At 37.6% G+C, this 16610-nt stretch overlaps 1 protein-coding gene across 1 annotated transcript in view; it reads right to left on the bottom strand.

The window, feature by feature from the left end:
• The window catches only part of GK (glycerol kinase), a 73466-nt gene that overhangs the window by 24462 nt on the left and 32394 nt on the right, over positions 1-16610 (bottom strand). Inside the window, exons 5-11 of the mRNA XM_008572602.1 lie at positions 13414-13490; positions 11245-11382; positions 9279-9388; positions 8626-8692; positions 7286-7303; positions 5549-5584; positions 5091-5158 (exon numbers count right to left, since the gene is read on the bottom strand). Coding sequence (XP_008570824.1) covers positions 5091-5158; positions 5549-5584; positions 7286-7303; positions 8626-8692; positions 9279-9388; positions 11245-11382; positions 13414-13490 — 514 coding nt within the window. The remainder of the gene's footprint in view (positions 1-5090; positions 5159-5548; positions 5585-7285; positions 7304-8625; positions 8693-9278; positions 9389-11244; positions 11383-13413; positions 13491-16610) is intronic.

Raw genomic sequence — 16610 nt, 5'->3', positions numbered from 1 at the left:
TGGGATAACAAAGCTGGCTCAGCTCCAGCTCAGGCTTCCCTCCCCACAGGTCATGCAGTTGTGCTCTGCATCACCACAGTTCTAACGGTGTTGGTGAAATTCCAGCAGGTGGGAGAAGGGAGAGTGCTCAGTCCAGGGGCTGGCAGAAGGATCTAGCAGAAGCTACCACCAGTCAGTACTAAGTCACAAATCCCATCAGCTGCCTTCCATCAGTTGCCTGTGCAACAAGCACAAACCGAGGGCAATTTTTTCCGATCAACATTTTTCCAGGCACCATTGTTCTGAATAAGGATTAGCCCAAGATATTCTATTTCTTCTCACCCAGATATATTCTTGGCCTGCTTAATGAACATTCAGGGAGTGTGGGACCAATGAATATCTAAGTTTGCAAAGACACTTGTCAACACCAGGTACAGGTAGTACATTTACAAACTAAAACATAAATCACTTCGCCTTTTTACTGCCACAACACTGAAAAAGCTTTATATTTCTAGCTAATCCCTTTTAATAAATATTCATAAAAATCGAAGTTAATTATCTATTTTATGCTTTTTAAAGGAGAAATCTACCAATTTAGCACCCAGATAAACGCTCTTTATACTGAATGGTTGTATGCAAGCCTTTAAGTACAAAACTAATGAGAAGGCTCAGGGTACTTAGTAAAAGTGAATTTTTAACTTAGTCTACTTAAGTAATTAATGAATATTATCAATACATGAAGAGACTTCTTTGCTACATTTACTCCACAGCTTTCAAAGCAGTACCCAGGCAATTATTTTCCTCTTAAATTTTATTATTCTTTCTTCGAAGTCATCAAGCACGTATGGTGCTTTCAGCATTTATGTGGTCTACCTAGCCTTCCTCAACATTGTACTGTGTTCAAACATCCCAGAAAGATGTCTGACTTTCTAACCTCTGCAGAGAAAAACGTTGTTTGATCTCCCTCATGACTATTAGATCAGGACTGAGCAGTCTAGAGAGGTGTGCCCAAAACGGCCCAGTACAGGGCAGGGTGAGTGGCCCTGGGTGAAACCATAGAGACTTTTTATTACACCCAGTCAGTGCACATGGGGAGATGAGACAGCCATCTTAGGTTCTCTTTCCGAAAAACAGAATTTAATGTTTAAATAATCCATGTTCATTCTAAAAAAAAATTAGAAAATACAGCTAAACTAAAAAAAAAAAAAAATTAGAATCATCCACAATTGTTCTCCCACCCTGAACCAGAGATGGCCTTTCCATTGAATTCTGAGCTGACTGTCATTTTCTCCCTGCTGAGTTTGGGAAAGATTAACTAAATTCTCAATCCCAATCCCTCCAACCTCTTAGGATTTCATTCTGCCCATCACTGTCTCCCATTTATTTTACAATTTCCATCTGTTCTCTGTTCGGACTCTGAACAATCTCGGACTTATCACAACTTAAAAATAAAAACAAACAAAATCCTCAGAATGTTGCATAATCCTGTTAACCTCACCAACTGTCAAATTCTCTCACTGTTCCTGGATGGTTGTATTTTTATAAAGCACTTTCTTTCTTGCTGTCTCAATTTTGACCATTTGCAACCTGGCTTCCATCTTGAGCATTCTACTAAAACTTCACTCTTGGAGTCACCAAACGAAGACTTAATTTCTAATGGTCTGTTCTTGGTTCTCGGCCTGCATCACCTCTCTGTGGTATTTTGTGCTGCTAACCATGCCTTCCTCTTAAATATCTCTACCCTGGATTTCCACACTAATGAATAACAGCATTCTATTTTTCTGATTTCTCCATCCTGGTGTTTAAATATCTCCTCTCTCCCTGTAGGAGGGTACTTCAAAAAGTTCGTGGAAAAATAGAATTAAAAGATAATATGGTTTGGATCCCTGTACCTGCCAGCCACCCCCAAGGAATGTCATCTATTCCTGTTGATTTAAAATCACCTCCATATAGGGGAAATCAAGAATTTCTATTTTTTTTTTTCCTTTTTGCCTTTTTTCGTGACCGGCAACGGATCGCAACCCTCAGTGTCGCGCCCGTACCGGACCGGGACCAGGACCGGCAACAGGATCGCAACCCTCGGTGCCGCGCCTGCACCTCGCTCAGCCAGTGAGCGGCCGGTCTGTATGTGGGATCCGAACCCTCGGCGGGAGCGCTGCCGCGCTTCCCAAGCGGTGCACTGTAGCAGTGCGCCGCCGGGCCAGCCCAAGAATTTCTACTTTTATACTGAACTCATTTCACATTTCCAAATATGTGCAATATATAGCCTGCCAGTACCATAAATATGCTCCAAACAGAGATTCTTCTACTCAGACCTATTCATTACTTTGTCTAGAATGTTAGACAGACATTCCATGGTGTCCAGGTACCTAGACTCTATACCTACTTCCTTTCCCTTGCTCCTCTGCAGTGCCATGCACGTCCACCCACAGCCTCCTTCTTTGTCCCCATCCTTCCCAGTTCACGGCCTCATTACTGGGACACCTCTTTGCCTCTAGTCTCTGCTCACAGTGACCCAGGACTGCTATATTATTAACTGACAACTCCAGTCATCTCTGAACACGAGCTCATAAACCTTCAGGAGTTTCCCACTGCCTCAAAGAAAAAAATCCCATAGCCTGAAATTTAGGGCTTCATAACTTGACTATCTAGCCTTATTTTCTACCACTTCCTTATCCTAATGTTCTTTACATTCTTGAAACAAAGTCTTCAATTTCCCTATCTTTGTTCAACGTTCCCTGCATCCCTCAATATTGCTCATTTTTCAAAGCATCTCATTGCTAACATAATCTTTTGTAACTTTTTTTCCTTCCCTTGGAAGCCCAACGGCATGACTTCAAAGTTTCTTATGGCACATAAGTCCTGATTTATGTGATTAACTGTATATTTATGTTCTTTCCCCTCAGGGAGAGAAATATGAGATCAAAGATCTTATAATTTGCTATTTCCCTCCTTCAACTTGCAGTAGCTGCAGAGGTACTCAAACAAGCACTCTCTAACTTCAATTCATTATTAAGGACTTGGCTGATAATGCTTAAGAGGGAGGGGAGTAGTGAGAGGAGGAAAAGCAGGCTATTTTATTGGGCACCTACTACCATGTGCTATAAACAAGGTCTCTTCAAAAAATTAATGGAAAGATTTGGATTATCTCTCAATTCCATTTTCCTACGAACTTTTATTTATTTATTTATTTTTTTTTGGCAGCTGGCCAGTATGGGGACTCAAACCTGTGCCCCTAGTGTTATAAGGCTGTGCTCTAACCAATTAAGCTAACCGGCCAGCCTCTATGAACTTTTTGAAGTACCCTCGTACTCTGCGAGGCACTTGATGTTATATAGATAGCATCTGACTTACTAGCATTAGTGTTCCCGGCAGAGGAGAGAAGGGGGAAAATAGCTTAGTTTTCTATCTTATTTCTCTTGACTCCTGATTCAGCTGCCTGGAACCCAGATTCAGAGAATATTTCCAGACTCATACTGACTCAGACGCTCCTGATTGTGTCCTCAGGTTACCATGACCTATAAAGAATTGCATACCCCCACTTCCTGAAACACTCCCACAGGAATAATGTCACACTGGTGCGTGAGGACTGTGGACCCTGCTAGACTACAAGAATGTTTAATCTAGAAATGTTAGACATTCCTTATTCACAAAAGAAGAACTTTAACCACTGAAGTTAAAATTGAGGAGAGAATAAGGAAATCCTCAAGAAAAGAATAATTCAGTGTAGATCTCTTGCCAGGTCTGTGAAAAGCTCTTTTACACAGGGGGCAGTGAAGTACATAGGTTAAGAGCCCTGGCTGAGGAAAGAGATGGATCTGAATGCAAATATTGCATCTCCCACTTGCTAGCTACACGACTTTGCATCAATTAGTTATCTTCTCTAATTCTTGCATAAACTAGTTATTTTCTCTAATTTTCAGTTTCCTGGTTTATAAAATGGGAATAATAAGATTTGTAAGTAGATTAAATGACATAACATGTTTAAAGCACATGGATTATCTTCTAACAGCCATTGGCTGAGCTTGTATTATAATTATCACTATTATTTCAGCTTCTGAGATCTATTTCTTTCTGCCCATCAATATGTGTAAAAGGTAGGTAGTTTTGGGGTTTTTTTTTTTTCAATGTTTAAAAGATTACCTTCAGAAGGAAAGAAAGACCACAGTAGTGCAGTGGTCTTACAGAGGGAGGGAACATTCTTAAGGCTGCAAAGCAGAGTGGGGGAAGAGGGTGGTTGGGGGGCACAATTGGGTGGGGACACGGTATAAAAGCAATTTCTGGTAATTTGTATCTCATGAATATTCATAATAATCAAATAAATAAATAAATAAATAAAAGATTACCTTCAAATAAGTATAGTCAGTGATGTAAATGAGAAAGAACGCCAGACTCAGAGTCAGAAGGCATGGGCTGGCGATCGAGCTCTGCCTTTGAGTCAAGGTTATGACCTTAGGCAAGCACTTAACCTCTCTGAGCATCTGTTTTCTCATCCTAAAGTGGGAGTCACCTTCTTATTCCTCTTAGATATAGGGCTTATTCCAGACTCTGCATGTATGAGTAGTTAGGAGAAGAGATGAGGGGAGAAATACACCAAATCTCTACTTCTGTCATTCTTTCTACATCTTGTCAAAAAGAGAAACTTCAGATAATAGGGAGAAAATATAGTGCCAGGAAAATAACCTTGAAAAATCCCACAAAAATATGACTTTATAGTTATAGTGAGAAAGACTTAGGCAGAAATAATATGCTGAAAATTGTAGTACCTCTTCCCAGCCCCACCGCACCCCCTCCCTGGCCCCACAAATCTCCCCCAAAAAGGCAAGAATACTTTAAATGAAAATTTAGTTTCTGGGATAGAAAACATATTGGATTTTATAAATTAAGGTCTTTATAAACCTTATTGGCGTGTTTACATATGGCATAATGTATTTTACTTGAAGGAGATAAAGAAAAACAAATGGTAAAAAATTTATACATCCATATTGGAGCTATTAAAAGCCACTGATTTTCAACCTGGATGAACTTCAAAAGCCTTTCCTCATTCAAAGCACCAAAGGGAGAAAAGAAATAAAACAGCATTGGTTTTTAAGCATGTTTCTTAAACTCACGTATTTTTGGCTTGTCCATCCTTGAAACACATTTGTCCCACCAGTGCAGCAGACTGGTCCCCCAAACACTGAAAATATAAATGACAATAAAAAATACTGACTAACACAATATTAATTTCATTTTTAGAAGAGCCACAGGATTTATTTTTCCTTTTTTATTTATCAAGGAATGGATTGTCTATGTTTCTTGCATTTCCTCCACCTGGCCACTTTTCCCACTTTTTAATACCCCTACAAGATAATAGTTACGGGAAGGGAGAATTAGAATTAATTTATTCAAAAGATTCTAAATGGCCCACACTGTGTCAGGTAAAAACAAGAATTAGACAATTAGCCAATTTTGCTGCTCTTACTTGTTTCCCCTAGTTTAGGAAGAAGTAGACATTAAAACAGAAGAGAAATCCATAACGTGGAACGGGGGGGATGGTGGCAGGGAGATGTTTGGTGGTGAAACTTACCCCAGATATTGGCACACCTTCCAAGGCCCCAGCTTTCTAATAAAATTTTAAAAAAAGGATTATGAATAATTACAAACTTTTGGCTCTACTAACATAACTGCAACAGGAATGAACACAAATAGCAGGGTGCCAGAGGATGTGGGCAGACGAGACAAAGCAAGTGTTTCAACTACATGAGTGGTACAGAGACAGATACTAGAAGTACTCCTGGAATGGCAATAAGAAACATGGCATTGGAGAATGAACATGAAACACTGGACTGGGAGTCAGGAGATGGGGCTCTACTCCTGGTTAGTTAGTGTTAAGCCATGAGCAGGCTACTGAAACCTCTCTATGCCTCAACTTACCTATGAAATGGAGACTGGGCTACATAATTGCCAAGTGCATTGATGCTTTGCTGTTATTGCCATTATTTAAAGAATAACTAATGTATCCTTTAAATAGCTCCCAAATCAGCATGCAACATATTTATTTTGGAAGGCTATACTTTACCAACTTGTCTTTCTACCCAAGCTCCTCTTGAGTAAGAAACACAAGAGTGTTCAGGTATTGGATATTATTTGCTCATAGCAAACATCATTCTTCAAATTTAGATAAGCAACAGTTATTTTATGTCACAAATAGTGGTTTTTATTTTGATCAATATGGCCAGCATTCTAGGAAGAAAAACGAGACTGACTGTGGCTGACTTTACAAACTTAATTTTTAAAAGACATACACCAGCACAAAGCAATTTTTACTGATATTAAGGAATTAGAGGAATTAAGGCATGTGATCTCTGAAGCAGGGGTGATATACTAGGAGAAGCACAGAACTAAAAAGCTGTGGACTGACTCCTCAGTCTGCCATTTGTGAGCAAGTCTCCTGAGCTCTGGGAGCTTTAGGCTCCATATCTGTTAAAGGGAGGAGAAGAATAGAATCCGCCTCACATGACTATGATCATAAGGAGATAAAAGCATATATGTGGAAACCCTTAACAAAACAGAAAATGCCCTCTACATAGCTGGTATTATTTTATTTCTTTTATGCTTTCTGGTTGATTCAAGACCTGCTATTTTTAATTACTGTATGTATTTTTTGAAAATCTGAAACTAGATACTAAGTAAAGGGTAAATTTCATAAAAGGCTTAGAATCAAGAGGAAACATAGAGACTGTGTATCTTGACACATTTAAATACTAAAAAGAAGTCTTTGCTTATACTTTGGAAATTATCAAACTATCAGCAGGATCTATTATATGTGTTCACGGATGTACAGTGCTCCTTTTTCTTCACAAGGAGAGGCCTCTGGAGGATTCCTGGAACATCCTCTGATGAAGCATGCAGAAAAAGTGACAGTGCGTTTCCAACTAAATGGTCTGAAAGGTTGGTCAACAGATCATTTAAGGTAGATGTTTGGGACATTTAAAAACTAATTTCCCTATTATGCTAAAGCCCAAAGCACATCACAACTGTACTTTGTAACGGGGAACATCAGAATCTCTCATTCTGGGAAACTTAAGTCTTTTATTTTAGAAACATCACTCTCAGTCTTATTGAAAACTTAGAAAACAAACTAAGTTATTTTTTTAAAAAAGAAAAACTAAAATGTGACAAGAGCTTATAATGATTTGGAGGGCATGGAAATTCTAGACACATCTACTCAGTAAATGAACCTCTTTTTGTCTAAAACTCAACGGAAATGCACTGTATCTTTTCCATGTGAATGGGTAGCATAATTGGTGGGCAACCTACTCACCAGGCTATGAGAGATTTTCTATAGTCAGCAAGGGGGAAAAAGGGGACAGAAGCAGAATATTTTAAATGCACAGAAAACTAGGCCAGTTAATTTCTTCAACCATCCTCTGAAACTATTTCAAGAATATTTTCTTTTTCTCTGACTCAAGTTAGTTTGTTGACAGCTATGAAATTATCGAAGCACTTTTATTATAGAGAAGTAGTGACAATGCCTCCCTTAAGAAATTCCATGTTGTGCTGTCCGGTTAGCTCAGTTGGTTGGAGAACAGCCTTACAACCCCAAGGACATGGGTTCAGATTCCCATACCGGCCAGCCACACCCACAAAAAAATCCCATGTTGCTTTAAAAAGCTTTATTATAAATGAAATAGTTAAAAATTTTTGCTCAAGGGCTGAGCCCGTGGCGCACTCGGGAGAGTGCGGCGCTCCCGCCACGGGTTCGGATCCTATATAGGGATGACCGGTGCACTCACTGGCTGAGCGTGGTGCGGCCGGTCTCAAAAAAGGCCAAAAAAAAATTTTTTTTTGCTCAAGCTTTATCCAGAGCACTTAGTGTTCAACTCTATTATTATTAACTCTATAAGTGGAGTTTCTAATATTTCTTATGAAATGCCTAAACAATATTTTTTGCAATTTATCTGAGATTAATTCTTAAGTTTAATTATAAATTCCAGATTTTTGTACTCAAAACACCGGTTCATATCTTCCTAGAGGTTTTCATTCCTCACGTTTAACCAGACTCTCAATAATGCTAAGTGTACTTTTTTGCTGAAAGTACTTTTTTTCTGGATTTCAATAACAGCAACAGTAAAAATGTCCATTTATGGTAACCAGTTTAATTAGCAATCCTAAATCAGAAGCAGACTCTTTGCTTTCGTTTTCTTGGTGACATTTTGCTTATGCTGACAAAGAACCTAATATATAACATGTTTGGCCAATAAAAGAGTTTCAACAAAAAAAGAACGCCCTCCTGTGAAGAGTCCCTCCTCTAAATTAAAAGCAGACATCACAACTCCTAAACAGTTATTTGGATTGAAAGAATAAACTGGCTCAAATATTCCCATGCCACTGTGTGGAGTTAGGTTACCCCATTAATACTTTAAAAAACAATAATACTCAAAGAAAGGACAATTCAAGTTTATAAATATAAAATCAACTGGTAAAAAGTACTTGAAGGTTTTTATATTATAAAACTATTTAAACAATACTAAATTCTTATTTTACACACTATCAACATTCATAGAGAGTCACAAATCCCAAACTATAAAACATAATTGACTTTTGAATTTCCAATAGTAAAGTATTTTTAATGAAAAAGGATTTTTTTTTTTTCTTTTTTACCATTAGGCCATAGATCTCAGAAGAACTCCGAACATTTGGAAGAATTTCCATTGGAATCCCAAAAAATCTGAAAAACAATAAGATTGGGTATATAACACTATTTTAAATACAAATCTAGAAACATTGGGCCGGCCCTGTGGCTCACTCGGGAGAGTGCGGTGCTGATAACACCAAGGCCAAGGGTTCGGATCCCACATAGGGATGGCCGGTTAGCTCACTGGGTGAGCATGGTGCTGACAAATCTAGAAACATTTATATGTATTTAAAGGCAGAAAATATAAATAACAATTAGGAAATGGATATATTTGAGCAGAGTTAAATAGTAATAAATACATAAGCCAGCAGAACATAGCTGTATGCTTAGATGTTTAACATTCTAAATTTATGCAACCAAATCAATAAAAATGTAAAAGCACAAAGAAACCAAAGTATTTTTAAAGGAACTTAATGTTCTGTGAAGAATAATTAATTTGGCTTGTTTATTATATATGCAGTAGTCTCTCTTACACCCACTCACACAACATGGACTTGCATATTGTAATTGAAATATTAAGAAGTTAAATTTTGGTGCTCTGCTGACACCTGAAAATAGTTTTAGGTTATATATAGGTAACACATTGGGAAAACTATACTTAGGGCAAAACACAACTCACTCGCAGAGTTCTTTATCCCAGTCCAAAGAATGAATATTGAAAAGCATCGTCCTGCTTGCATTTGTTACATCCGTACAGTGGACACCTCCATTTACTCCTCCTGTCAAACTCTAGACAGAATATAATAAAGGACAGGTTAAATGTGCACTTACTTACAATCTAATTTACACGTTAAGGGCCATATCATCAGCAGAGCACATACAGCAGGAGAATGGAACATCTCAATTATTTTGTTTTCAGCAACATCCAACAGACATAAAATGTAAGCCACATATGTAATTTAAAATTTTCTAGTACCTACATTAAAAGAGTATAAAGAAATAGGTAAAATTGATTTTAATACTGTATATTTTATTTAACCTAATATACCTAAAATATTGTTTCAACATATAATCAATACAAAAAATTATTAGAGCCATTTTACCTTCTTTTATTTTGTACTAGTCTTTGAAATCTGGTGTGTATTTTACACCCACAGCACATCTCAATTTGGACTGACCACATTTCAAGTGCTAAGTAGCCCCATGTGCCCAGTGGCTACTGTATTAGCGCAATTCTAGTTAATTGATGGTTAAACAAAAAATTAGTTTTGTTTTTATCTTCTACCTTTGGAAAATTCACAGTCTTTAAATTTGGCAAGGTGCAATACATTCTCCTAAGGGTCTTAGAGAACACTGTGGTGTTGTTATCTCTTTAGTTTTTTGTTTTGTTTTGTTTTTTTGAATAACAATTCACATTGGGCTGTGTCTGCACTGACCCAAACATATATCCTGAAAGCAGAGTTTTAAACTCTCTAAGGTTAACACCCTTGTGCCTGAACTAGAAGCACTGCTGCCTTCCTTTATGTGGAAGCAATAAGAGGTAAGAAAGAACAAAGGTGGATAAAGAGCATCCCACAGGGTACAGCCAAAATGTGCTCCCTTGAGTCTCCCGTGGCTCACAGTTCTCACATCCTGCCTTCCTCTGGTTTGAGGCAACTATCAGAGCTACTCATTCAACTGTGACTGACAGAAGTGAGCCATGAGCACAAAGCACAACCTACACTGGGAGGGGTGGAGAAGGTACCTCTTCCTGGTAGCAGTTTGGAAAAACCTGCTCTGTGGATCCAGCAAGTGAAAAATCAGGACAATATTCCCTTGAAGTTCTCTTGAACATTGAGAAAGATCATTACATACTTACTGAAGAATTTACAAATGAAATCATATGTCTGGGATTTGATTTAAACTTATCTGTGCGGAGAAAGGTTGGCTATAGGTTGATGACTGCAGCTGGCTTATTGTTGGAGAGGTTCGTTACACTTGTCCCTCTACTTTGGGGAACACTGAAAAATGCCCATAATAAAAATAACAGAGAATGGGAGAGACACAGAGAGAGAGAGACACAGAGAGAGACAAAGAGAGAAACGGAGAGAGAGAGAGAATCACCATAGGACATGTACTTTGAAGATACATCTTGCAATGTTTGAACTGCTAGTTTCTACTCATTTATGTTCAGCTTAGACAAAAAAAATATTATGGTTCAGTTTTCACTATGATTTAGTTTCATATTATGGCTTGATTATACAAGAGACAGCTATGTAATGTTGAAAGGAAATGATAAATGTAGCCTTGATGTTTTATCATGTTAAACAGTTATGTCTTCTAAGAAATGGCTAGTGGGAAAAAAAAGTATGGGATAGGCAAGAGAGAAAGGCTACCTAAATTACTTATCCTAAAGGTAGCAGATATGAGATATAGTTTTGGTAATTATCCTCTATTTTCACTGAAATAAGGCAAGGAAAAATACAGAGGAAGTAGGCAAAAATGCCTTTCAAATGGAGACCGTAATGTTCTGCTGTTTCTTGAGTGGTTTTTCTTAACAATGCTGCTAACTAAAAAGTTTAAACTGTTAGTAAAAACAGGAGGCAAGGCAGTCTAAAAAAATTCCTGAAAAAAATTCTCCATACATTCAGTGTATTTAAACATACCCAAATAAGCCATGAATCAATGGTCCCAAAAAGAGCTCTATTTTCTTCAACAGCCTTTTGAACTTTTCTCACATTGTCAAGGAGCCAACGAAGTTTCAATGCACTGAAGTAAGTGCTAAGTGGAAGGCCTGTCTTGGACTAAAACAGTTATGAAGTCAGCAAATTAAAGTTTTAACAGTTTAAAGCAAACCAAAGAACTAAACAAATCACAAAACATTCAATGTCCCTAAAGTCAGTCCCATGGTATTATGAATGAAAATGCTTTCCCTATCTCATGGCGCAGGAAAGTGTGTTCATAAACAAAAATCAGGGCAATATATTTGCAGTTCAAAGAGCATCCATGTAGCAAGGTGAAGAGAAAATTAAATAACCCAGTGTCCTATAATTAGAGAGTGACAAAGTAGATGTTAACTTTTTCAATAAATTAGTATTATGCTCATATGTAGAACCTAGTACAAAACTCTGCTATTTATTTTATATTCCAGGTAAGTGCTATCTAAACTACTGAAAATCAGAGAGTATATCAAATTACAAAGTAATGACCGTAACCAAAAATTTTGTTTTCAAACACATAAGACTTAATAACAATAATATATTTTTGTGTACATACACACGTATATTCAAATAACAGAAGTCATATAAAATTAGTGAAGACTAAAACAGAGCTCAAAGACATGCCAGATTAAAGTAACAGAGTGGCTCTATGTAAAAAAAGTAGTTGCCTAAATTCAGCAAATACATTTGAGCAGAGGGAATGTGGACTGAATAAAGGTTAAAGAGTAAAAAAAAAAAAACACATATGGACTTATCCATCTTCCCTGAGAATGGGTCAGGTCGAACTCTTATGTTAGTACATGAAATAACAAATTTATTTATAAAAGCTAATTAAAGTTAAGCAGTTAAGAAAATACATACACAACAGTAATGCAACTCTTTCCTCTCCCCTGATCTCTATTCTCATTTATCACCTAACTACAGAAAGTGATACCTTCTTTCTTATCTCATCTGAGTATGTTTCCTAAGAAAACTCAAACCAAAGGATCTGACATTTTAATGCAACCTATAAGTTAAGGTTTTCTAGCTTTCCTAGAAAAAGAAAAGAATCAATGCTCAAAAATAATGGAAGGAAATATTTATGGAAATATTATTTGATTTGAAGGACCAAGGGTCATCGCACAAGATGACTCAGAAAGATCCCACAAGCCAACAGTGAGGTAGTTCATAGTATCTTATTGTCACGATATAGGTAGAAAGTGTAAAAAGTTGCCTGAAGTGGCACTGGAGACAAAAACATGCAACCCTTGAAGCAAAGTGCAAATAGAGGTGAGGTGAGGGTTAGGCAGGGTGACAAAGAAAACAAAATAGGAAATGGGTAAGGGTTTATTTAGGACAAGCCTGAAGTTATCTGGGTGGGAGGGGGAGCACGAAACGGTTTGTTAGATTGCTGCAATTAATGGGATTTGAACACTAGTTCCAGAACCAAGGACCAAAAGAAAATGCCATAAATGTCCCACTGAAAAATGAAAAGGGGATAAACAGAAAGAAAGAGAGAGAGAAACAGGAGAGAGGGAATTTCCTTTTGCATACTAGAACTTGGCCTTGACCTTACTAAGAAAAATGCCTTGCCTATTTCAAAAATTCTTTCTCTCTTCATTTATCTGAAGAGAGATCTATATAAGGACTGAAAATTAGGCAATTTTTATTAGCCTTCTTCATATAAAGAAAGTGAAAGAGGGTAGATAAAAGGGTAGAGTGTCTTCTACTTTCTCTCTCTCCCTGAATCCAGGTGCCTAAAAACTCAAAGGCACTCAGAACTTTTTCTGAAGGGCAGTAGGAAACAATAGGGATGGATTTGGAAAGCATGGTTGAGTTACAGAAAACACCCCTTGGAGAGTATGGCTTAAGCCACTGGGACACATTTTAATCTCCTCCAGCCTGTCTACGTTGGGGTATTATTGTTCCAATCCATCACAGGGCAAGAAAGACAGGAAGGTAAAGACTTGAGTTGGCCACAAGTATCTGCGGGAAATAGGGAAATATTCTATAAATTGTATCAAATAACTACTGTGCCGTCACATGTAAGGCCTAGATAGTCTTTCTGGGAGACCTGCAAACTTTTTTTTAAAAAAACAAATATTCTTATAGTATACTTTTGAAGAGATCTCTTACCTTGACAAAGTTATTGTTTCCTGGAATTCTTTTACTAAGAATCTCAACGGTAGACTGGGTTCTTAGATCAAGCCACACTATAGACCAAAATATAATAATATATATAAAAAAACTTCATTAAAAAATAAAAAAATAATGAAATCACTGTCAAGGATAGGAGACTGGTTAGTTTCCATAAGCAATTAAAATGCTATAGGTTTCAACAGATAGAAATTAGAAAATTAGAGATGAATGGGCATATTGTTAATATAAGGGAGAATTTAAAGTTTTTATGCAAAATTACAGACCAAGTTAGGAGAACAGTACAAACCTTAGGATGCTTATTTTGTATTCTTTTTACAGAAAAAAACCTACCAAAAAGTGTTTGAAATATAGATTTTCTAAGTATATGAGGGGTCTTGAAAAAGTTCATGGCAGGATTTTTTTTTTTTTTTTTTTTTTTTTTTTGGCTGCTGGCTGGTACAGGGATCAAACCCTGGACCTTGGTGTTATCAGCACCACACTAACCAACCGAGCTAACCAGCCAGCCCCTGTGTTATCTTTTAATTCAATTTTCCACAAACTTTTTGAAGTACCTTTGTACCTGAGTACAGGGAAGATCTAAAAGCTAGGCAGGCTAGCTGACAGTGCAAAATGCACTGCCTAGGATCACTGTACCATGAACGAAGTGTGTATCTTAGAAAACTTGTGGGCAATTTGTGACAAAGTAGAGAACGTGATCCTGTTACTGAACAATTGATTCAGTCTCTCATGTATAAAGTGCTTTAATTATGTTAAAATCTTTCAAAATATGCTAGACCTAGAAGCGTTGTGAAATTTTTTTTAAAGTCATCATTCTTTCTTCACGCTGTATTGTAAGAAAAAAATCTCCATTTTAACGGATCAACATTATCTCCACTAAATAGCTATTTTCCACTTTCTGATCCCCTAGTAGAAAGTAATTGTTTTGCTTCATGACAGAGGGCTTGAAAAGGAAAAAGCATTAAATAGCACATAAAGCAACCTTTATTTGTCAGATTTAAGTTTTGTACTTAACTTTTATAACTTTTACTGTACTAGCGGTCACTCGATATCTAGGACACTACCCGTGCTCAGATGCCTCATGAAAAAACTCAGGCCCATAAAGGATTCCAGGGAGGATTACACAAGCTTGCCCACTACATGCTTCAATGCAGGCAGTTATTGTCTAGTTTGGTTCACTCTTGACTATATTATTCTGTTCTCTTCACTTTAAAACCAGTTCTTTCCTGTTGTGAATTTTAATCAATTTTTTCTAATTACTTACACTGTCATTTCCCTTCAGGGCCCTGTGCTTGATTTTGACAGTGGCTACTTCCCATGAGATTTAAATTGAGAACTTCAGGACATGATACTGGTTTCCACAGGTGTGAAAAGCAGCAAGAAAAGACTCATCACAACCACGAAAATCGGAAAAAGAGGAAGACCGTGAACATCAGTGGCCTGTAGAAGACCATGTGCATTTGCTGCCCAGCAACTACTCTCCTGCATCCGGGAGCACTATCTCAAATTCTCTTTGGGAAATTAGCCCTTTCTCTTTCTAACCTATGTGGTTTGCCTGAGATTTGACCCTACCCCCAGTGCCACTATTGGGGCTAGAGCCCAGTGATTGGTTCTGGACAGCCTGTGGTCATAAAGCTCAATTGAGATTTGTGCTCAGTCTCCAGGAGTCCCTCTTCTCAGCAAAGCTCGGCAGTGTGTGGCTTAGACTTGCTGCCTTCATGAAGGCAGAACTGACCCTGCCACATCTGGAGCTACCCCAGAAAAGACAGACTTGAGGGGGAGCTAGGTGATATTGTCTGAGTCCAGAATCAAATAGCAGCTAAAGTAAGCTATACTGTTGGATCACTGGTTCCATGAGCAAAATAATTCCCCCCCCCCTTTTTTTAAACTTCACTTATTGGAAACATCAACATGGAGGTGGCGAGGTCTCCCATGTCCAGGGAACATGGGCAGTCTACTTCTTACCCAGTGGCAGTTTTGTATGACTGTGATAAAAATGGACCTTCCTTCCAGGCAAGCAACCTAACAGATGATATATTGGCTTAACAGGAGTAATAGGAAAAAGTAGAATTAGAAAGAAGTGTTTTAAATCTGTGATAGGCAGAATTCACAAGCATATCTCAATCCTCAGTGTTTCAAACTACAGTGAGATAGGAGTTTAAAAATCAATTTAGTGAGTTTTGATTACCTACTTTAAAAAATGAAATAGAATGGATTAGAATGGAAAATATCAGAGTCCATGCACTTGGTAAGATAAATATTGATCTGTAAAACTTTTGTTTTAGTTATCTGGGCTTGCTGAATCATGATGTAAAACATTTTTTTACCAAGCAACACAAACAAATATATTTGAAAGCCACTTCTCTAGGCTTTTTGTTGAATCACTTAAAACCTTGTAGACCAGTGTTTTTTCTTATTTTAATGGGCATACATTCACTAGGAAGCTTAACAATGGACCCTATCCCCAGAAATTCTGGGATAGTAGGTCCTGGAATGGGCCCAGAAACCCGCCTTTTAAATAAGTGCCCTACTTTGAGAAATACTGCTAGACTCCACAGCAGTGGTTCTTACCTAGAAAGCATACCAGAACCACCTGGAAAACTTTGAAATAACAACTCCATGCCCTACCTTGCAGGATTCTGATTGCAGGTCTAGGTAAGGCCTGAGCCTCTGCACTTTTGTTAAAAGTATCCCAAGTTATTCAGCATAATACTAAAACCCAAGAACTTCTTTCCTAGGCCATGTTCTTTAGGATACTAGGTGTGTTCCAAACATTTATATAAAAACAAAACTAAAAAACTGACAATCAGGTAGCTGCCTGAGTCCCAATGGCTCTGTGACTCTATTGTTCCTTGACAAGAACAACTTAGGTAACTGGGCTCTTTATTCCTTACTTGAAAGCTTACACTTATGACTGACAACAGTAGCATCCACACAGTTAAATCCTCACTACAACAAATCTAAACACTGGATGTGAAATCAGGAGACCAAAGTTCTATGGTTTGGCTTTGCCACCAACAAGCTATGTGACTTAGGCAGATCATTTTACCTTTCTTGCCTGGATTACCTAAATATAAAATAAGGAGGCTGGACTAGATGGTCTCTAAAGTCCTTCTGTTTCAATTGTTCCATGATCACAGAAGGCTGTCATGATATTTACTTTGTTTTTATGGCCA

The sequence above is a fragment of the Galeopterus variegatus genome, unplaced genomic scaffold (genome assembly GCF_000696425.1).
Source record: "Galeopterus variegatus unplaced genomic scaffold, G_variegatus-3.0.2 Scaffold809, whole genome shotgun sequence".
Taxonomy (NCBI): Eukaryota; Metazoa; Chordata; class Mammalia; order Dermoptera; family Cynocephalidae; genus Galeopterus; species Galeopterus variegatus.
Note: the sequence above shows the minus strand (reverse complement) of the source record. Positions and strands in the feature narration are given on the sequence as shown.